Source organism: Muntiacus reevesi, chromosome 5, assembly GCF_963930625.1.
Source record: "Muntiacus reevesi chromosome 5, mMunRee1.1, whole genome shotgun sequence".
Lineage (NCBI taxonomy): Eukaryota > Metazoa > Chordata > Mammalia > Artiodactyla > Cervidae > Muntiacus > Muntiacus reevesi.
This window is the reverse complement of record NC_089253.1, coordinates 48,855,667-48,879,505: the sequence shown is the minus strand read 5'-3', so window position 1 is coordinate 48,879,505 and position 23,839 is coordinate 48,855,667. Positions and strand designations below refer to the sequence as shown.

General features: G+C 39.0%; 1 protein-coding gene across 1 annotated transcript in view; it reads left to right on the top strand.

The window, feature by feature from the left end:
* Nucleotides 1-12,769, top strand: part of LOC136169322 (bifunctional methylenetetrahydrofolate dehydrogenase/cyclohydrolase, mitochondrial-like) — a 238,868-nt gene extending 226,099 nt beyond the window's left edge. The window contains exons 4-5 of the mRNA XM_065937108.1: nucleotides 576-701; nucleotides 12,104-12,769. Coding sequence (XP_065793180.1) covers nucleotides 576-701; nucleotides 12,104-12,141 — 164 coding nt within the window. The 3' untranslated portion in view covers nucleotides 12,142-12,769. The remainder of the gene's footprint in view (nucleotides 1-575; nucleotides 702-12,103) is intronic.
* The last annotated feature ends 11,070 nt before the right edge of the window (nucleotides 12,770-23,839 follow it).

Genomic DNA, 23,839 nt, shown 5'->3' with positions numbered 1-23,839 from the left:
CATCACATTTCTGTAGAGCTATCTTTCAAATTCAAATGGAGAAACACTAAGTAGAATGTACTGTTTCTTACCATTCCAAGTTATATGCAGATGTGATGATCAAAGAAACCAAGAAAAAATCAAAGCAGGATAGTCTTTCATGTTCGGAAATGATAAGATACTACTTTGTGCACTTTACATTTACCACAACCCTGAGAAATATGAATAGTACCATCTTCACTTTTTGTCTTTTTTATCCTCCTTCCCTCCCTCACTTCCTTGTCTCTGCCTCCATTTTCCAAGTTGTTTTCACTCCACTGCACTCACCCTCAACAGAAGCCTGTTTTATCTCCATAATCTCCCCCATTATATTTATAGTACATGAGATACAAAGGAGGCTGCTCAAGCTGGGTCCATTTGAAGTCTGTAAGCAGTCTCTAAGGTGAAAGGGTAAACCCGAGCAGAATTTCACCCAGCGATACCCTCATGTGCTACCTTTCCATGACAACAAAAATACCAGATGTATAAATCCTTGTTATTCTCAAGGACAGAGTTTAAGTATTTTCCAGTGTTTTACAACTCTGTTTTCCTTCTAGGTATCCCAAAGTTGATCACATCTGATATGGTTAAGGAAGGTGCCACTGTAATCGATGTTGGTATCAACTATATCCATGACCCAATCACAGGAAAGACAAAACTTGTTGGAGATGTGGACTTTAAAGGTAATAAACTGCATCTTTTTTGACGAGTGAAGAAAAACAGAGGTTCAACTTTGCATGTTTTGATAGTTGAAAGAGAGATTTTCTATTTGATTGGGGCATTACTTTTTATAATTTTTTTTAAGATTATTTATTTTGGCTGTGGTGGATCTTTGTTGCTTCACAGACTTTTCTCTAGTTGCCGTGAGCAGGGGCTACTCTTCATTGTGTTGCACAGGCTTCTCATTGCAGTGGTTTCTCTTGTGGAGCACAGATTCTAGGCTTGCAGGCTTCAGTAGTTGCAGCTCATGGGTTCAGCAGTTGCAGCTCACAGGCTGTAGAGCCCTAGCTCAGTAGTTGTGGCACATGGGCCTAGTTGCTTCACGGCACATGGGATCTTCCTAGACCAAGGTTTGAACCCGTGTCCCCTGCATTGGCAGGCAGATTCTTAACCACTAGAGCATCAGGGAAGCCCTGATGATTATTATTAATCATTACATTAATCTTTCCTCTGATGGAAAAGAGTTTAATGACACTCACATATTTCCTTCCTTCTGCCTGACTCCTTTCCTTCCTACCTTCCTTCTTTCTTTCCTTCTGTCCTTCTTTTCCTCCTCTTCCTTCTTGGGAGAAAAATATAATAACATCACTAATATTGAGTTTTAAGATTAAATTCCTTGTAGTGCAGTTTTCTTAGTGAGCATTGTTTTGACTGTTGGGAGCATATCTCTGTCCTTCATCATCCATGCTTTATACTCAGCCATTCATTCTCAGAGCCAGAAGGCGTCTTGGGATGTGTTTGCTAGCCTTCACTATATTTCAGATGTAAATAGTTCCCTGGATAATTCAAGTCGTTATCCCTCACTTGTGTTTTAAAGAGGATGAGAAAGAGGAGTTAGGTTAACATTACTATGGCCAATGAAGGAGATAAAGCAGCGAATGTCTAGAAACAAAAGAAATTCTAACCCAATGCCTTTGCTGTATAGATGAAGAAACTTAACCCTGAGATAGATATATTTTTAGATGTCTGACCCCTATTCCAATTTTACTTCCAGTATCTTTGTCAAATACTTACCTGCACTGGCCTTTTCAGTATAATCTAGGAATCTTAGCTAATAATACATGCATATAATAAAATAGAGATATTTTCATATTAGAAATATTTTATATATTGGATTACTCCTTGGAAGGAAAGTTATGACCAACCTAGATAGCATATTTAAAAGGAGAGACATTACTTTGCCAACAAAGGTCTGTCTAGTCAAGGCTATGGTTTTTCCAGTAGTCACGTATGGATGTGAGAGTTGGACTGTGAAGAAAGCTGAGCACCAAAGAATTGATGCTTTTGAACTATGGTGTTGGAGAACACTGTTGAGAGTCCCCTGGACTGCAAGAAGCTCCAACCAGTCCATCCTAAAGGAGATCACTCCTGGGTGTTCATTGGAAGGACTGATGCTGAAGCTGAAACTCCAATACTTTGGCCACCTCAGGTGAAGTGTTGACTCATTGGAAAAGACCTAATGCTGAGAAGGACTGGGGGCAGAAGGAGAAGGGGACGACAGGATGAGATGGCTGGATGGCATCACTGACTCAATGGACATGGGTTTGGGTAGACTCCAGGAGTTGGTGATGGACAGGGAGGCCTGGCGTGCTGCAATTCATGGGGTCACAAAGAGTCGGACACGACTGAGCGAATGAACTGATATATTGGATTGGTCATTCTGGCCAAAAAAGCAGGGTTATGCAAGAACTTCCTTAAGTTAAAAGTGTGTCTTTACAGACAAATTGAAAGGAAAAATCATGCTCTTTCTAAAAATAATTCAAACTTCACATGTTCTGTTGGAATTTGGTCATTAGCTGATGGTTTGCCTAAAAAGAAAAGGGAAACCTGAAGACAAAAACTCTGGAGACAGGATGATGAAGAGAGCAAAGTACAGATGAACCTTATCATCTGCTGCCCTCACAGGCTGTCATTCATGGAGCCCTGCCAACCTAGCAAGGTGGCTCTCCAAGTGAACATGTGTGTCTGTATGCATGTGTGTGTCCATACTGACCTCTTTAGGAAATGACCTCTTTTCTTTATTTAATTTTTCATGTTCAATCACTAATGTCAGGTATCAATAATATATTTGAATTTCTCAACTTGAAATTTCAAGTAAGGATAGATTTCATTTTTAAAAAGTTGACCTTATTTATTTTTTTTTTACAGTCATTCTGCTTCTGGGTTACATTATAGTTACTGTGTGTTTATTGCAAAATCACCACACACTTATGATGCATCCAGATGGCATCGACAGCACATGACAACCAGCTCAACGCAAGAAAGCAGGGTGTTAAACACAGCTCACAACCTTGACTGTGCTTGTGGGGCAAGCTTACCTAGCTGGCAGTTGGCAGTGTTTTATAAGACCCTTCTCCTATATGATATTTCATTTAATTCAGATTTTATGAAAAATGGTTTTAAAAAATGAGCATTTTGGGGTGGGTACATACACTGTCACATATAGATATACAATCTCTTGGTAGTATCTATTAAATTACAGTTATGCGTATCTAACTATATAATGAAACAAAAAGGGACATGACCATGAGAGACTAAGATATAAGGAAGAGCACTGGGCTGAGAGACTGAAGAGGTGCTCTAAGACCGAGTATTGCAACCCGTTAACTTAGCAACCTCTCTGGCCCTTGGACTGCAAGGAGATCCAACCAGTCCATCGTAAAGCAGATCAGTCCTGGGTGTTCACTGGAAGGACTGATGCTGAAGCTGAAACTCCAATACTTTGGCCACCTCATGCGAAGAGTTGACTCATTGGAAAAGATCCTGATGCTGGGAGGGATTGGGGGCAGGAGGAGAAGGGGACGACAGAGGATGAGATGGCTGGATGGCATCACTGACTCGATGGACATGTGTCTGGGTAAACTCCAGGAGTTGGTGATGAACAGGGAGGCCTGGCGTGCTGCAATTCATGGGGTCGCAAAGAGTCGGACACGACTGAGCAACTGAACTGAACTGAACTGACTGGCAATGTTGTTATCAGTTGCAGCAATGATGGCAGTCCTTCCAGCTCTAACACTTGGTGCATCCTGGACATTCAGCTGAGTGTTGCCGTGAGACTGTGTAAAAGCACAGAAACTTTCAGAAAGTCAGGTTTTTCTGATCCTAACATAAAACACGCCTATGTGATTTGTAATATTACTCTTGTCGCCCTGCTGGTTCATGGAGTCAGAGCCCTAAGACCTGGACCTAGGGTGCTGCTCTCAGCATAAAGGTGATGAACAGACTGCAAATTTATGAGCTATGACTTAAATTCGTTTATTTCCAAATTCAATTGACTACAGTATATGTGGGCCAATAATATATGAATGGGGGCTTCACTGGGGGCTCAGCGGTAAAGAATCCACCTGCCAATACAAGAGACATGGATTTGATCCCTGGGTGGGGAAGATCCCCTGGAGAAGGAAATGGTAGCTCACTCCAGTATTCTTGCCTGGGAAATCCCCTGGACAGAGGAGCCTGGTGGGCTACAGTCCACGCGGCCACAGAGTCAAACACAACTTAGCAACTAAACTACAACAACAACAAATGTATACATGACAGAAAGAACTCAACAAAGGCTCTTCGTAGATTTTGAGAGCCATCCTCTTACCAAGTAAGTCTGAACTATACTGAATTTGGCCATCTACTGGTCTGTGCTGCTTTATTCACTAAAAATTACATGTTGTAGTGAATAATACATCTCACACAATAGCTGAAATACTCAGGAAAAATGTAAGCATTTGAAAATTTGGGGACAAGGACTAGAAACTGGCAATTACAGACCTGTTCTCTCATGTGCTTCTTAAACTTTTAACTCAGATCATCATTTCTGAACAATTCTGTCTTAATTAAATTTGTTTAAAACACAAGTATGTGGACATATAAAAGGTGTGATGTAAAGAACACATGAAAACTGATTTTTAGTGTGGTTATTATTTAATCTAAAGGGAAAAGCCTATGTGAGTAGATTAAAAAATGTTAAGATCATAAAAATCAAAATGAAAAAAATCCATGGAGTTTTATGTAAGTCTACATGATCTCAGCAGTAAATTAAATCTCACCTACACCCTTTACCAGGTAAGATGTAACTTTTATTATGTAATCTACAGTATATGAAAATAATATGAGTTAATATATCTCATATTCAAACAATGCTTTCTAATGTTCATGTTGCCATTATACAGATTTCCTCTTTGGTCTTCATAGTTACCAGGAATGAAGGTAGAAAAGATATTATCCTCATTTTAAAGATGAAGCTCAAAATTTTGAGACTTAGCCACTCTCAAACTACTACTGAGAGGAAAGTCCAGAAATCAAATCCCCATCTCTTCGCACTAAAACAAGCTTTTCTTTCTGTGTTAGATACAAATCATAAATATAAATCATCTTAAATAACGGTCATAAATTAATAGGAGAAAGGGTCCCTATCCCTTCTAATCAAGACATTTGATAATTCTAAAATATCCCAAGGAAGGCAGTGTTTCTTCTTCTTGTTGTTGTTCAGTCATTCAGTCAGGAGACTGTGACTCCATGGACTCCAGCACATTAGGCTTCCCTGTCCATCACCAACTCCTGGAGCCTGCTCAAACCTATGTCCATTGAGTTGGTGATGCCATCCAACCATCTCATCCTCTGTTGTCCTCTTCTCCTCCTGCCCTCAATCTTCCCAGCATCGGATATTTTCTAAGTCGGCTCTTTGAATCAGGGGGCCAAAGTACTGGAGTTTCGGTTTCTGCATCAGTCCTTCCAATGAATATTTAGGACTGACTTCCTTTAGGATTAACTGGTATAATATCCTTGCAGTCCAAGGGACTCTCAAGAGTCTTCTCCAACACCACAGTTTAAAAGCATCAATTTTTCAGCACTCAGCCTTCTTTATGGTCCAGCTTTCACAACCATATGTGACTATTGAAAAAACCATAGCTTTTACTATATGGACCTTTGTTGGCAAAGTAGTGTCTCTGCTTTTTAATGTGCTGTCTAGGTTTTCCATTGCTTTTCTTCCAAGGAGCAAGCATCTTTTAATTTCAAGGCTACAGTCACCATCTGCAGTGATTTTGGAGCCCAAGAAAATAAAGTCTGTCAGTGTTTCCATTGTTTCCCCATCTTATTTCCCATGAAGTAATGGGACCAGGTGCCATGATCTTAGTTTTCTGAATGCTGAATTTTATGCCAGCTTTTTCACTCTCCTCTTTCACCTTCATCAACAGGCTCTTTAGTTCCTCTTTGCTTTGTTTCTTCTAGACCTCCACAGACAACAGTACTCTTGAATTAACTAACATATTCCTGGAGGCTCAGACAGTAAAGAATCTGCCTGCAATGCAGGAGATCCAGGTTCAATCCCTGGGTCAGGAAGATGCCCTGGAGAAGGAAATGGCAACTCATTCCAGTCTTCCTGCCCAGAGAATCCCATGGACAGAGGATTCTGGTGGGTTATAGTCCATGGGGTTGCAGAGTCAGACATGACTGAGCAACTAACATGTATCTTAACATACTCACAAAAGCATCAAACAGCTTACAGCAAATACTACCTTTTGTTAAATGAGTAATAGAAATAAATATATTTCATGATTTTGAATGGCTGCTACTGAAAGTCCCCTGATGTCTCATCCCTGTGGCCCGTGACTTGAAAAGAAACAATCACAAGTTTCAGTTGCACTAATTTTTTTCCTAATTGTTATAAAACATTTTTGATTCATAGAATACACTGGCAAACAACCAACCAGTGAATATCCTATACAAATGAATGGGAAAACTGGCACTATTCACTTTGTATGTGTTTTTCCCATCTATTTAATAATATGAAAAATCATTAAATCATGCCAGGAGAAAAGTCTTTAATTAAATTCATAATAGCACAATAGAACAGCTCAAGGAATGTCCTTGTAGACCATGCTTTAGAACTACAACACTGAATATATATTTCTGTGATTTATTTATAATATGTTTAACTGCCTATGGACAAAGAACAACAACAAAAAGAAAACAAACAAATTACTGGCTTATTTTCCATCCAAGGATTTTCACCTTACTGTTTAAAAGTACTTTTTTCCACTTTCGCAATGCCTGTTGGATAAGGATAAGCTCATTAGTACAGTAAATATATTCTTTAGCTCGATTAGGTCTTTTGTCCTATGTTTTCCTCCCTCCATATACTCCATCCCTTTTCCTACCATCATTATCACACATCTTTACCTCAGGTCATACCAGTCTGTGTCCCATTGCCAAGCCCTCAGCATGAAGGTTTGCATTTCTGTATTCCTGGGCAGGATTATTCTTCCATTAGTAATTTATTACTCTCTATTCTTTCACATCCTATGTATTCTTCAACATATTGATCTGTTACTATCTACTTCCTCATCACAAAATGAAATGAGACTTTTTTCTCCTCTGGTCTCCAAAGAAATATAATATCAAAAGCACTTACCTCATTAGTTTAGTTAGACGATCACGTTAGTTATTTAAATATCTCTCTTAGTTGGGACTTTGTCTAACTTAGTTAGGACTTAGTCACTCAGTCGTGTCTGACTCTTTGTGACCCTATGGACTGCAGCACACCAGGCCTCCTTGTCCATCACCAACTCCAGGAGTTTACGCAAACTCATATCCATGAGCTGGTGGTGCCATCCAACCATCTCATCCTCTGTTGTCCCCTTCTCCTGCTTTCAATCTTTCTCAGCATCAGGGTCTTTTCCAATGAGTCAGTTCTTCGCATCAGGTGGCCACGTATTGGAGTTTCAGCTTCAGCATCAGTCCTTCCAATGAATATTCAGGATTGACTTCCTTTCAGATGGACTGGTTGGATCTCCTTGCAATCCAAGGGACTCTCTCAAGAGTCTTCTCCAACACCACGGCTCAAAAGCATCAATTCTTGAGCGCTCAACTTTCTTTATAGACCAACTCTCACATCCATACATGACTACTGGAAAAACCATAGCTTGGACTAGACGGACTTCTGTTGGCAAAGTAATGTCTCTGTTTTTTAATATGCTGTGCAGTTTGGTCATAACTTTTCTTCCAAGAAGCAAGCATCTTTTAATTTCATGGCTACAGCCACCATCTGCAGTGATTTTGGAGCCCAAGGAAATAAAGTCTGTCACTGTTTCCATTGTTTCCCCATCTTATTTCCCATGAAGTGATGGAACCAGATGCCATGATCTTAGCTTTCTGAAGGTTGAATTTTAAGCCAACTTTTTCACTCTCCTCTTTCACTTTCATCTTAGGCTCTTTAGTTCTTTGCTTTCTGCCATCAGGGTAGTGCCATCTGCATATCTGAGGTTATTGATATTCCTCCCGGCAATCTTAATTCCAGCTTGTGCTTCATCCAACCTGGCATTTCACAAGATGTACTCTGCATATAAGTTAAATAAGCAGGGTGACAAAATACAGCCTTGATGTACTCCTTTCCCGATTTGCAACCAGTCTCTTGTTCCATGTCCAATTCTAACTGTTGCTTCTTGACCTGTATACAGATTTCTCAGGAGGCAGGTCAGGTGGTCTGGTATTCCCATCTCTTTTAGAATTTTCCACAGTTTGTTGTGATCCACACAGTCAAAGGCTTTGGCATAGTTAATAAAGCCAAAGTAGATGCTTTTCTGGAATTCTCTTGCTTTTTCAATGATCCAATGAATGTTGGCCATTTGATCTCTTGTTCCACTGCCTTTTCTAAATCCAGCTTGAACATCTGGAAGTTCAAGGTTCATGTACTATTGAAGCCTGGCTTGGAGAATTTTGAGCATTATTTTGGTAGCCTGTGAGGTGAGTGGAATTGTGTGGTAGTTTGAACATTCTTTGGCATTGCCTATCTTTGCGATTGGAATGAAAGCTGACCTTCTTCAGTCCTGTGGCCACTGCTGAGTTTTCCAAATTTGCTGGCATATGGAGTGCAGCACTTTCACAGCGTCATCTTTCAGGATTTGAAATAGCTCAACTGGAATTCCATCACCTCCACTGTTTGTTCATAGTGATGCTTCCTAAGGCTCACTTGACTTAGCATTCCAGGATGTCTGGCTCTAGGTGAGTGATCACACCACCTGATTATCTGGGTCATTAAGATCTCTTTTGTATAGTTCTTCTGTGTATTCTTGCCACCTCTTCTTAATATCTTCTGCTTCTGTTAGTTCCATACCATTTCTGTCCTTTATTGTGCCCATCTTTGCATGAAATGTTCCCTTGGTATCTCTAATTTCTTCAAGAGATCTCTAGTCATTTCCATTCTATTGTTTTCCTCTATTTCTTTGCACTGATCACTGAGGAAGACTTTCTTATCTCTTCTTGCTATTCTTTAGAACTCTGCATTCAAAATGGGTATATCTTTCCTTTTCTCCTTTGCTTTTCGCTTCTCTTCTTTCACAGCTATTTGTAAGGCCTCCTCAGACAATCATCTTGCCTTTTTGCATTTCTTTTTCTTGGGGATGGTCTTGATCCCTGTCTCCTATACAATGTCACAAACCTCCATCCATAGTTCTTCAGGCACAGTTTATCGAATCTGATCCCTTTAATCTATTTCTCACTTCCACTGTATAATCATAAGGGATTTGATTTAGGTCATACCTGAATGGTATCAAACTGATTTACTCATAGCTTTCTCAGTTGATGGCAATTCCATCCTCTGTGTTATACAGAAATCATGCTTACTTGCTAGAAAAATCTGAAGTCATTCTGAACACGTTCTTTCACACGGAATATCTAATCAACTGAAAAATCTATTGGTTCTTCCTTCACATCACATATAGCACTTCACTGGTCTCACCGTGTCTACTCTGTTTCGAGAAGCCATTATTTCTCCTGTGAATTCTTGTAACAGCTAATTCTCTAGCTAACTGTTTCTATATTTGCATCCATATAATCCGTTCTCAAAATAGCAGAGGTTTTATTTTTGAAATGCATGTCTGATCACACCACTCTCCTCAAAACCCTACTCTTCTTGCTAGCCCTCCAACATATCAGGCGTCTCCTAGCTTGCTTATCGCTCCTCTGTCTGCCTGGAGACTTTACCAAAAAACTGTCAATTTGGCTAAATCCTTCTCTTTTTTCAAATCTTTGTTTAAATTCCACATTCTCTGTAAGAGTATTCTGATCACGTTATTTCAACATTAGGTTCCATGTCTAATAATGTTGAAGTTGTTTATATTGGACCAAATTTCTCAGGGAAAACAACTATAGACACTGGAAAAATATATTAAAAAAGAACTATCAAAGATGTATTGTACCGTACAGAAAATAAAGCCAACATTTTGTAATAACTGTAAATGAAACATAAAATTTTTAAACATTTTTAAAAAACATGACTCTCTGAAAGCACTGGAGTGTTACTTGAAACAGATTTGGAAGAGAATGGACATCTGAAAGAAATGTCACTGGAGTTTCCTGTTTGGGAGGTTTTCCTAGGCAGAATTTGGATAAAAATCTGTGGTCTTCTTTGCTTAAGGAATTAAAGGACAAAGTTTGGGGCTACTACGGAAGCTGGAAATTGAAGGGATATATCCAGGAAAAGAGAAAACCACAGAGGGGAGAGTCAAATTGTGTCTATAATTTCTTCCCCAAACTCTGACTGACCCATGAACAATACCCACAAGAGGCAAACCCCCAGAAGCCCATCTGATGCTAAGGGAACTAAACAGAATGTATCTGTGGCTCAGCAAGGGCAAAGCAAAGCCTGAGGTCCTCAATGTGACGGGCATTCACACACACACACAGACTCTTACATCAAAGATTATACTTAATAATGAAATATAGACTCTTTCCCCAAGATCAGAAGGTTGCAGAAGTGTCCATACCCACCATTTCTAATTCAGTATTTTATTGGAGATCCTAGCTGGTGTAATAAGAGAAGGAAAATTTGAAAAAGACATCTAAAGATCAGAAAGGATGATGTAAAACTCTCTCACCACAGATGGCTGTTTATATAGAATACTGTAAAGAATATACATGACAACAAAAGAACAAATAAAGTGAATTTAGCAAGATCACAGAATATAAAGTCAATACCCAGAAAAATAAACAGCATTTCTGTATACAAGAAACAACTAAAATTTGAAATTTTAACAAATTATTTATAATAGCTCAGATCAGAAAATACTGAGGAATAAATTTTAAAATTTAGGGCATGATTTTTATAATGAAAACTACACAATTTTGCTGACAGATGACCTAAATAAATGGAAGGTGTACTGTACTTGGCAGTGCTGGTGGCTCAGATGGTAAAGAATCTGCCTGCAATGAAGGAGACTCAGGTTCCATTCCTGGGTCGGCAAGATCTCCTGGAGAGGGAATGGCTAGCCACTTATAGGTTGGAAGACTCAATAATACTAAGATGTCAGTTCTTCCAATTTGATCTATTGATTCAACGTAATCTCAAACACAATCCTGTGAGGTTTTTTTGTAGAAGTTGACAAACTGATTCTAAAATTTATATGGCTATGCAAAGGACTTAGAACATCCAAAGAAATCTTAAAAATGAACAAAAAGGACTTAGGATACCTGACTTTAAGACTTGCTACAAAGCTACAATAATAAGCACACAGTGGGGCTGGTATGAAAGTGGAAGTGTTAGTTGCTCAGTCGTGTCCAGCTCTCTTTGACCTCATGAACTGTAGCCCACCAGGCTCCTCTGTCCATGGGATTTTCCAGGCAAGAATACTGGAGTGGGTAGCTGGTGCAGGGATAGACAAATAAATCAATGGAATAGAATAGAGAGCCCAACTTTAGATGAACACTTACACAGTCATTTGACCATTTACAAAGTTGCCAAAAGCAATTTAATGGGAGAAGGAAAGCATTTTCAACAAATAACACTTGAATAATTTGACAGTCATATAGGGAAAAAAAAGAGGACTTCCCAACTGGTTCAGACATTAAAGCATCTGCCTACAATGTGGGAGACCCGGGTTCAATCCCTGGGTTGGGAAGATCCCCTGGAGAACAGGCAATGGCAACCTACTCCAGTATTCTTACCTGGAAAATCCCATAGATGGAGAATCCTGGTAGGCTACAGTCCATGGGGTCGCAAAGAGTTGGACACGACTGAGTGACTTCACTTTCTTAGGGAAAAAACCACCACCACCACCACCAACAAAGAGACACAATCTGTGTCTTCATTCTGTGGAGGAGAAAATTTGCAATATCAAAATGTGTCTCTTTGCCATGAGGATTACATTTTATCTCCCCCTTTAAATTCTTTAGCTTCCTAAAGATTTTAGATAAAGGACTTGTTCCCAGAACAGAAGTACAGAGGTATCACCAGAAATATCTGCAAAGAATATGGCCTAGGAGTGCTGGGGGAACTCTAGGCAGGGCCTAGAAATCAGAGTCCACCGTGTGTCCCACTGTCTCTGCATAGCCCAGCAAACATTTGCTTACTAAACATTTGCTTTTCTCTCTTCAGGTGAATTGCTTTCCTCTCCTTTGAAGTCCCAAACCTAACTGCCAAGAGAAACTGGGGAATGTAAGGAAACAAGCATGTTTGGAGTAGTTTATTTGTCTGCCACAGAAAAAAAGACAGATCTAAACTAGGGGCTGACAGAATTAAAATAATGTCAGAAGACATGGGTTGGGAAAGACTCTCTGGGCCAGTGGCATTTAAGCTAAGACCTGAAAGCTGGAAAAGAAATCAGCCCTGGTAAGTTTGATAACCAATGTAGTTAAGAGATCAGTGGCTCAATAAAGTCCAATTCAAGTAATAAAATGTGCATTATCCTAACATGTCCTCTGTATAATAAATACTCCAAAATAAAAATATGATTCCCAATAGTCCCTGGACATCCTGATCCTCTTTATCATGCTCTACTTTTTCTTTTTTCCCATAGCATATCAACTTCTAAAAAATAGACAGCAATTACTTATTATGTTTATTTTTTATTGTCTATCTCCCCTACTACTCCACACTAAAAAATAGACAGCAATTACTTATTATGTTTATTTTTTATTGTCTATCTCCCCTACTACTCCACAAAGGTAGAAGTTTCTGTCTTTTTTTCACTGATGTATTCCTAGCATGAATAACAGTGCCTGGAAATTTCTTAAATAAATAACTACAATTACCTTTGATTTATAAATGAAGATACTGAGAAAAATGAATGGTAAACTGGAAACAATTGGAATAGACTATCACAAGGAGAAGGTGCCTGACTCCCCTGCAATCTCTGATATTCATCTTTTTCAAATACAGTGAAAAAAATCAAAAGTAGCTTTCAATAAAATCTTGATTTGTCAATAGCTACATCTATGTTATTAGATATTTGGCATTTTTACACCGTCCAATATAAATTTAATGTGTAAAACATTCATGTTTCTTTGTTTTTCGTTTATTTCTTCCTTTCAGGACTTGAAGAATAAGAAAGCTCAGGTAATGCCTTATGCAGATATGTTAAAGTCCACACTCTGAACAAGTGTGGAAATTCCCCTGGAACTTCCCTGGAAATTCACTTATTTATTCGCTCAACAAATATTTATAGATTTACAATATTGAAATGATTATTGAGTGTCTACCATGTGCCTACCATTGTTCTAAAGTGAAAAGTGAAAGTGTTAGTCTTTCAGTCATGTCCGACTCTTTGTGACCCCATGGACTGTAGCCTGCCAGACTCCTCCGTCCATGGGATTCTCCAGGCAAGAATGCTGGAGTGGGTTGCCATGCCCTTCTCCAGGGGATCTTCCCAGCCCAGGGATCAAACTGGGTCTCCTGCATTGTGGGCAGATTCCTTACCAACTGAGCCACCAGGGAAGCTCAGCACTTGTTCTAAGGGTTTAGAATATACAAGTGAATCAAACAAACAAAACTCTTACCCTCTGGAGCTCACATTTGAGTCAATCATTTAGCTGTAGTCTCTTGATGAGCTAGGCTTCCCTAGTGGTGGCTCAGATGGTAAAGAATCTGCCTGCAATGCGGGAGATCCAGGTTTGATCCCTGGGTCAGGAAGATCCCCTGAGAAGGAAAGGAAATGGCAACCCACTCCAGTATTCTGGCCTGGAGATTCCATGGACAGAGAAGCCTGGTGAGGTTACAGTCCATGGGATCACAAAGGGTCTGACATGACAGAGTGACTATTACACTTTCACACTCTTGAGTTAATTATTTTCTCGGAGTAAATACAGTTTTGGAAGCTGTGTTCACGGTTCTCAAACCAATACATAATATTATTTTAGTTACACCCTCTGGGTTCTACATCAATGTTTCAAGACATAAAATACATACCAGGTGCTTACCTCTTACCCAATATCATTTAAGAATCATCGAGTTTTTGATACCTACCTTATTAGTGTAGGCTGACATATGAGAGTTTGAGATGGTGAGCTCCAAGTTTTGCCCCGTGTAAGCATTACATTCTTAAAAATGGATGTACTTTTCAGCAGATCAAGCATGTTTGTGACTTGCACTGAACCCCTCTGGGGCTGCCTAGAAGGGTCACTGTAATGGAATTTGAGCTCTCGAGAAATCACTGACTATTGGTTCATTCATCCTGTAGTTCGTTTATTCAGTAAGCTTTTCTTTTGTTAGCTTTGCACCCAGTACTGTAGTAAATACCAAAAATTGAATAGCAATAATGGCTTTCAAAAATTGTGCAAGGCACAAATAAATACTTTTCCTTATTAAAAAAAAAAAAAAAAAAGAATCATCAAGCAGTGACAAGACAAAAAGACAATGGGAAGTGACTCGAGTCTCACTGTTACTCCACCCCTAAATCTGAGAAGACAGTAGAACTCGGAGGCGGAGTGTATGCCCAGAAAGGGGTGGATCTGGCTCTCCACCCTTTCTTAGCCTCTTTCTCCTATAGCCACAGAAACTACGCAGACATTCCCAGGCAGGCTGACTTCACAGGCTCTTTAAAAAGTTAATGAAGTGGGAACCTAGACATCACGCAAAGGTTTGACCTTTATAAGTTTCTTGAGTGACGTGAAGAGTAGATGGAGATCCAAAGATTGCATTATTCTTCAGAAGTGGTGTTGAAAACACCCTGGTTTTCTAAACCTTTGGATTTCTAGACACTATACACTTCTGTCATGGTACTGAACGTGAAGCTATGTCTTTTCTATAGAGGAAACAGTCTGATAACCAAGCATATCTAGCCTAATGAACTCCCTTAACACAAAAGGGAAAAGGAGAGATACTGTGTTTCAGGGGCTTCCGTGCAAAGTTTTCAAGGACAGTGTGTCCGTGCAAAGTTTTCAAGGACAGTGTGTCTCAAATTGTTTTTCTAACCACCCACTTTCCCTGGTGATTATCTCAGAATCATATATAGATTGGATTCTAGGTAAATATTTGAACTGGAAAAAGAACAAAGAGGGTCTGAGAGGAATCATTTAAACACTTCTCTTTAAAGAATTCTATAAAGAAATATCCAGACGTTTCAAAGGGTCTTTTGATTTTGGTAAATTCCTTATCAAAGCTGAAAGCACTCAAAAATAGTTAAGGACATTATGACAGAGGAAAGAGAAAACTATGAAAAAAGAAGCAACGATTGTTGTTCTAAGAAATTCCAGGTTGTGAAGATACTTTGAGAAGTAAATAATCTCAAGTTACATGATATAGTCTGATTATGATAGCAACTGTTCAAAAAGACATAATTATATAGATCTAAGGGACTGAAATAACTCTTGGGATGGTTTCCCTTTGGAAATAAATAGGAAGAAACACATATGGCTACAGGGACCAACCAAGCCCACTGATATATAAAGCATATCAAAGTGATTTACTCAGCTTTCTCTATAACCATTAAACAAAACACACACACGCAAAACACCGCTTGCTCAATGCTGCCATCATGCGGTCATCATGAGCCAGAGCAGGAGAATTTTCCACTTGGTTCCCCTGTGCGGGGCTGTGCCATGCTTAGCTGTTGAGTCCTATCCGACTCTGCAACCCCACGGACTGCAGTCCATTAGGCTCCTCTGTCCGTGGGGATTCTCCAGGCAAGAATACTGAACTGGGTTGTCATGCCTTCCTCCAGGGGATCTTTCCAATGCAGGGATCGAACCCAGGTCTTCCTCATTGCAGGCAGATTCTTTACCAGCTGAGATACCAGGGAAGCCCTTTGTTCCCCTACCTGCCCCTCATACAAATTCTCTGAAAAAAGTCTTACCTATAAGAACAAAATTTTTAAGTAGATGAGTGATTTGCAGCGATGACTTTGTTTCTTGGGCTTCCCTTGTGACTCAGCTGGTAAAGAATCCGCCTGCAATTCGGGAGACCTGGGTTTGATCCCTGGGTTGGGAAGATCCCCTGGAGAAGGGAAAGGTTACCTACTCTGGTATTCTGGCCTAGAGAATTCTGTAGACTGTATAGTCCCTGGGGGTCGCCAAGAGTCAGACGCGAATGAGTGACTTTCACTGGTTTCTATGTTAACACTACATCATGTCAGAAAGGATTTGAACAAACTATTGTTTAAAATCTGGCCCTTTTTCTTTGCATAAACCTTAAATGCATTAAGTTTTGAATGACTTGTGACACAATATCACTATTGGTCCAAGCATAATCCAGTTTTAAATATAAATAACTAGTTATTTTCATAGTAAGCTAGGCATATACAAATTTGCCACCCCAAACAAAAGTTATGGACTTGACAAAATCTATATTTAATCATATATTTCATCCATTAACCCACCCCATTTCCTGATCCAACCTTAGGTAAACGTCATCGCACATCCTGTTCTTATCATTCCCTTGACTTCCTTTCCATAAGAGTTCTATTGCATCCATTTGTATTCCTAATAGATTTGTTTTTTTAAATAATTTTATTTAAGAATATTTGAATATAGTAGACTGCATATATTTAAAGTACACAATTTGATAGGCTTTCACATATGTATATACTTGTAAAACCATTACCACAATCAAGATGATGAACATATACACCACTCCGGAAAGTTTCTTCAGGCCCCTTTTCCTCATCTTGTTCTCTCTCCCTTTCCTGTCCCCTAACCTCCAACTACTTTGAAAACACTTGCCATGGGCTGAATTGTGTTCCCTCAAAATTCATGTGTTGAATCCCTGACCCTTAATGTAAATGATATGTAATTAGGTTTATATGAAGTCATCAGAGTGGGGCCCTCATGATGGGATGAATGCCCTTACAAGAAGAGACGTCAGTTTCTGGTTCAAGATGGTAGAGTAGAAGGACGTGCGCTCATCTCCTCCTGCAAGAGCACCAAAATCCTAACTAGTTGCTGAACAACCGTCAACAGGAGAACGCTGGAACCCTCCAAAAAAAGATGTCCCACATCCAAAGACAAAGAAGCCACAGTAAGACGGTAGGAGACGTATAATCACGATAAAAAATATTCCCACATCCGCTGGCAGGGGGATGACCCACAAACTGAAGAACATTAACACCAAAGAAGTTCTCCCACTGTTGCAAAGGTTATGAACCCCACATCAGGCTTCCCAGCCTGAGGATCCAACAAAGGGACTGGGAATCCCCAGGGGTATGAATCTGATCTTCCTGACTCAGGGATCAAATCTGTGCTTCTTTGTGGTTTCCGCATTGAAAGGCAGATATTAACATAACCACTCCAGCTTTCTTTTGATCTACCTTAGCATAGCGTATCTTTTCCATCTTTTTTTCTTTTAATCTCTCTAGGCTTTTATATGCAAACTATATTCCTTGTAGGTACCATATAGTTGGACCTTGTTTTTTATTCAATCTGACAGCTTCTGGCATCTGACTGGATTATTTACAACATTACATTTATGTGATTAAACCTATCATCTAGCTATGTGTTTTCATTGTTCCCCATTTTCTTTCTTCCTTTAGAATAACTTGAACATTTTAATGATTGGATAGTATCTCTTTTATGGGTTTTATTAGCCCTCTTTGTTTTGCTTTGTTTCAGCAGTTGCTTGTGGCTTTAAAGTAACAACTATAACTTATTTCAGTCTACTCTCAAGTGACATTTTATCACTTTACATATAGCTTCAGAATCTAACAATAATGTTTTATCATTTCTTCCTTTCTGACTTTTGTACTATTGCTGTTATACAAGTTACAAACCACACATTACATTGTTTTCATTTTGGGATAAATGCCAATTATATTCTAAAATGATTTGAAAAATAATTTAAGAAAAATACCATAAACACTTACTCATGTGGCTACCAATTCCAGTGCTCTTCATTCCTTTGATAATATACATATTGTATCATTTCTTTCTGCCTGAAGGACTTCCTTTAAAAAGTTTTACAGTGTGGGTATGCACGTGATTGTTTTCACCTCTATCTGGACTCTACTCTCTCTACATTTCTAAAAATGCTTTTTTGCCTTTAGTTTTTAAAGATGTTTTCACTGAGCATAGATCTCATGATTGATAGTTCTTTCTTTCTTTCAGTACTTTAAGATTAAGATGTTCCATTGTCTTCTTGCTTACATTATTTCTGAGAAGTCTGCTATTTCCTTCTTTTTGTTCCTCTGTATGTAATGTGACTCCCCATCCCCTTGCCACTTTCAACATTATTTTTATTTTTAACCACACTGGATTTGAAGAATTTCACTTCGGTGTTTCTGGTATAGTTGTCTTCCTATTTCATGGGCTGAGAGTTTGTTGAGCTTCTTAGAGCTGTGTATATATAGTTTTTATCATATTTGTGTTTCTGTGTGTGTGTGTGTGCTTTAATCTGAAACTCGAATCCATTATGAAAGAATACCTATTTCTTATTCATGTAAGCCTCTGCCAAGAATCCCATCCTCTGAGACTTCCCTGGTGGTTCAGTGGTTAAGACTTCCAATGCAGGGGGTGCAAGTTCAATCCCTGTTTGAGGAGCTAAGATCCCACATGTCTTGTGACCAAAAAACCAAAACATAAATCAGAAGCAACATTGTAACAAATTCAATAAAGACTTTAAAAAAATGGCCCACATTAAAAAAAATCTTAAAAAAAAAAAAGAATCCCACTTCCTTTCTTCTCATAATTGGCAATCATCTATAACACCTAGATTTCATGATAACTGCAACAAAAATGGCTGTGGGTGTGGGAAGCTACATAGCTTTATCTATCTCAGTCCAGAAGTGACTCAGAAAAGTCACTTATCCTCACAGTCCTGTAACCAAAATTCACATGCCCCCAATCTAATTGCTAGGAGAAGCTGGGAAATAAGGGAACATGTGGCTGTTTGGCATACTTGAAAAGCAGATCTAAAACAGGAATTGATAGAACTAAAGTAATTTCAGAAGGTGTAGGCTGAGAAAGGCTCTCTGAACCAGTGGAATTTAAGCTAAGACTTGAAAGTCAGAAAGTCAGCCCTGGTATGTTTGAAAGATAACCAATGTAGTTAAGACGTCAGAGGCTAAAGCCCTATTCAAGAAATAAAATGTACATTATCCTAGCATGTCCTTTGTATAAGAAATACTATCGCTATAGGAAGCTTTCAAGGATATGGGGTATAAGAGCCTCACCAAATACTGATTGGTGACGGAAATGAATAAGTACACTACTCAGATGTAGAAGAATACGCAGAAGGATGTCACTTCAGTGACACACGCACACAGCACAGTGGCTGTGACGCTACAGGTTCCTCTATTTCAGCAAGAACACTCACTAGGGTCTACATGCGGCAAGGTGGAGTGACACTGCTGACTGCAATTTCCCCTCCTTTGGTGGAACTGATAACTAATAATCTAGTAGAAGAAACATATTACTAAAAAGCAATGAAATGTTCTATGTGGAATTGTTTTTCCCCATAAAGAAAAGGAGAGAAAGCTACAACAAAGGTGATTTATAATATAGAAACTAGAAATAAGCAGGAAAGAGCTCTACAAAAATGGAGACGTTCAGAGTAATAACAATTTCCCACTGTGGTCAAGAACATTAAAAATAGAACAGTAAGTATTCTGCATACATAAATTCCATAATCTCTCGAGAAAAACAACTATAGTAAGACCGTTTCTTTTTTTTTTTTTCCCTCCAAATGAAGAATCAAGGTTTAGACAAATACACATATCTACATTCACTAATTAGGTCAACATCCACATTTATATGCCTACTAATTACTAGAAAAGTTTATCTTTGTTAAATCTACACTGTGAATTCTAACTCTTCTTACCCTCTCCATATTCAATCCTTTAATCCTGTATTTCATTCTGATTTCTCTATTTAATCCTTTTACATAAATTGGAAGATGTTAATCCTCAAAGCTATCAAACTAGATAACTGAAGGGAAATATTTGAAAAACTGTTTTAGAAAAAGATAGATAAAAAAAATTTCCCATTCTACTTATGATTTTCTAACCAGAAATAGATGAGAAGTAGATTTCCTAGAAAGCAAGAAAACACAAAAAGGTGAGTAAGCATTTCTCTTGGTGCTTGACTTAACTCAGTTATAAGACTGTGATTATGACTGAAAGAATGCTATAACTGGGTATCTAATACTTCTCTGCTACTCATATGCTGTGACCTTAACAAGTTTCATTTCCTTAACTAGAAACCATGGATCAAAAAAATGTACTTACCAGTTAAGGTTCTTGTGAACGTTAAGTGATTTATGTATACAAGGCATTTACTAACAATGCCTGGCAATAATAAATGGCAAAAATTTGCCATTACTAATACTAGTAGTAGTTGTTGTCATGGAACAATAGTTGTAAAATAGCACATTAAAATTTAATTGAGTGATTGCTGTTTTCTGGGCTTCCCAGGTGGCTCAGAAGTAAAGAATCTGCCTGCCAATGCAGGATATGCAAAAGATGCAGGTTTGATCCCTGGGTCGGGAAGATCTCTTGGAGTAGGAAATGGCAACCAACTCCAGCATGCTCACCTGGAAAATTCCATGGGCAGAGGAGCCTGGCAGGCTATAGTTCATGGGACCACGAAGAGTCAGACACAACTGACTCAGGACATACACTCCCTGTTTTCTAGACTTATATCTGAATTGTTTTTGTTGTTCAGTCACTCAGTTGGGTTTGACTCTTTGTGACCCCACAGACTGCAGCACACCAGGCTTTCTTCTCCTTCACTATCTCTCAAAGTTTGCTCAAATTCATGTCCATTGAGTCAGTGATGCCATTCAACTGTCTCATCCTCTGTCACCTCCTTTTATGCCTTCAATCTTTCCCAGTATCAGGGTCTTTTCCAATGAGTCAGTTCTTCACATCAGGCAGCCAAAGTATTGGAGGTTCAGCTTTAGCATCAGTCCTTCCAATGAATATTCAGGGTTGATTTCCTTGAGGATTGACTGGTTTGATCTCCTTGCTGTCCAAGAGATGCTCAAGATTCTTCTCCAGCACCACAGTTTGAAAGCATCAATTATTTGGCGCTCAGCCTTCTTTATGGCCAATTCTCACATCCCTACATGACCACTGGAAAAAGCTTTGACTATACGGACCTTTGTCAGCAAAGTGATATCCCCGCTTTTTAATACATTGTCTAGGTTTGTCACAGCTTTTCTTCCCAGGAGCAAGCATCTTTTATTTCATGACTGTAGTCACCATCCGCAGTGATTTTGGAGCACAAGAAAATAAAATTCTGTCACTGTTTCCACCTTTTCCCCTTCTGTTTGCCATGAAGCGATGGGACTGGATGCCATGATCTTAGTTTTTTGAATGTTGAAATTTAAGACAGATTTTTCACTCTCCTCTTCCAACCTAATCAAGAGGTTCTTGAGTTTCTCTTCACTTTCTGCCATTAGCATGGTAGTATTTGCTTATCTGAGGTTGTTGATATATCTCCTGGAAATCTTGATTCCAGCTTGTGATTCATTCAACCAAGCAGTTTGCATGATGTACTCTGCATATAAATTAAATAACTAGACTGAAAATATACAGCCTTGTCATACTCCTTTCCCAATTTTGAACCAATCAGTTGTTCCATGTCTGGTCCTAACTGCTGCTTCTCGACCCACACACAGGTTTCTCAGGAGACAAGTTGGTCTGGTATTCCTGTCTCTTTAAGAATTTTCCAGTTTGTTGTGATCCACATAATCAAGGGCTTTAGCATAGTCAATAAAGTAGAAGTAGATTTTTTTTGGAACTCCCTTCCTTTCTCCATGTCCAACAGTATTTAAGGTGAGAGCTAAAACCATTTTGGAGAGTCACTCGGTTTTCCTGAGTCTCTCCCAAGTCCACAAGTTACTAAACTTTTGTTTGTTTTTCTCTTGTTAATCTATCTCAGGTCAACTTAATTCCTAGACCAGACAGAAGAACCAAAAAGGGAAAATGTCATCCTCCCTGAAAACCTACATCACAAGATTGATGAGTTAATTTAAATACTTCATGTTATAACACATTGTTTAAGGTAACTGCATTGTGTTATGGTTTCCTGGGCTTGCCTTGTGGCTCAGCTGGTAAAAAATCAGCCTGCAATGCAGGAGACCTGGGTTTGATCCCTGGGTTGGGAAGATCCCCTGGAGAAGGGAACAGCTATCCACTCCAACAGTCTTGCCTGGAGAATTCCAGCTTATTCTGGTAAGCAACAAATTTTATGTACCAGTACAATGTACTATAAGTCGATAAGTAATATAGTCTTCTCACCTGCAATATGAAGAAGATAATGCCTACCCATAAGGCTGTTTTGAGGGTTAAATAAAATCATCCCTATAAAAGAATAGCTGCCACACGGTAAGCACACGTTGCTCATGAGCTAACACTGACAAGTTGGTGAGGGTGGTAACATAATGGTAAAAGCATGAGGGACCTGCCAGCCTGGGTTCACATCCCAGCTCAATTGCCAGCTCTGTGACCTTAGAGAAAGTTGCATAACTTCTCTGTACTTCAAATTCATCATTAGTAAAATGTACATAATAATAGCTCCCCATCTGCATTGGGAAATTGTGAGGATCCAGTGAATCAATAAATGCAAAGAGTACAAGACATAATAAATGCTTAATTTTAATCAGTGTTATTTTGTATGCTATTGGCTCTTCAGCTATGTAGAAGACTGCCTTTCTCAAAGCATCCAGATAAGTGTTATCACCATATCCCTCTGGCTCTTGCTTCTCAGTTTCTTTTTTTTTTAATTAATTTATTTTAATTGGAGGCTAATTACTTTACAATATACATTGACATGAATTTTTTTTTGCCATACATTGACATGAATTAGCCATGGGTGTACATGTGTCCCCCATCCTGAACCTCCCTCCAACCTCTCTCCTCATCCCATTCTTCAGGGTCGTCCCAGTGCACAGGCTTTGAGCGCCCCGTTTCATGCATCGAACTTGGACTGGTGATCTATTTCACATATGGTAATATACATGTTTCAATGCTATTCTCTCAAACCATTCCACCCTCACCTTCTCCCACAGAGTCCACAAGTGTGACCTTTATATCTTTGTCTCTTTTGCTGTCTTGCATATAGGGTCATCGTTAACCACCTTTCTAAAATCCACTTATATGCATTAATATACTGTATTGGTGTTTTTCTTTCTGACTTACTTCACTCTGTATAATAGGCTGCAGTTTCATCTACCTCATAAGAACCACTTTAAATGTGTTCTTTTTAATAGCAATATTTAATAGTAATATTCCATTGTGTATATGTACCACAATTTTCTTATCCATTCATCTGCCGATGGACATCTAGGTTGCTTCCATATCCTGGCTACTGTAAACAGTGCTGCGATGAACAGTGGGGCACACGTGTCTTTCAATTCTGGTTTTCTGGGTGTGTATGCCCAGCAATGGGTCATATGGGAGTTCTATTTCCAGTTTTTTAAGGAATCTCCACACTGTATCTTCTCCATAGTGGCTGTACTAGTTTGCATTTCCACCAACAGTGCAAGAGGGTTCCCTTTTCTCTGCACCCTCTCCAGCATTTATTGTTTGTAGACTTTTTGATAGCAGCCATTCTGACCAGCAGGAGATGGTACCTCACTGTGGTTTTGATTTCCATTTCTCTGATAATGAGTGATGTTGAGCATCTTTTCATGTGTTTGTTAGCCATCTGTATGTCTTCTCTGGAGAAATGTCTGTCTAGTTCTTTGGCCCATTTTTTGATTGGGTCATTTATTTTTCTGGTATTGAGCTGCATGAGCTGCTTGTATATTTCTAAAATGAACACAGGACTCAAGCAATTTATTTTAGTACAAGCAGATCACCATTGCCACCTAGTGGCAAAATGCTAGCAAATTCAATAAGGAGGAATATTGCCCATAAAGGGGTAAATTTTCTACAGCTGTGAATTTAATTCTTTAAGACAAACT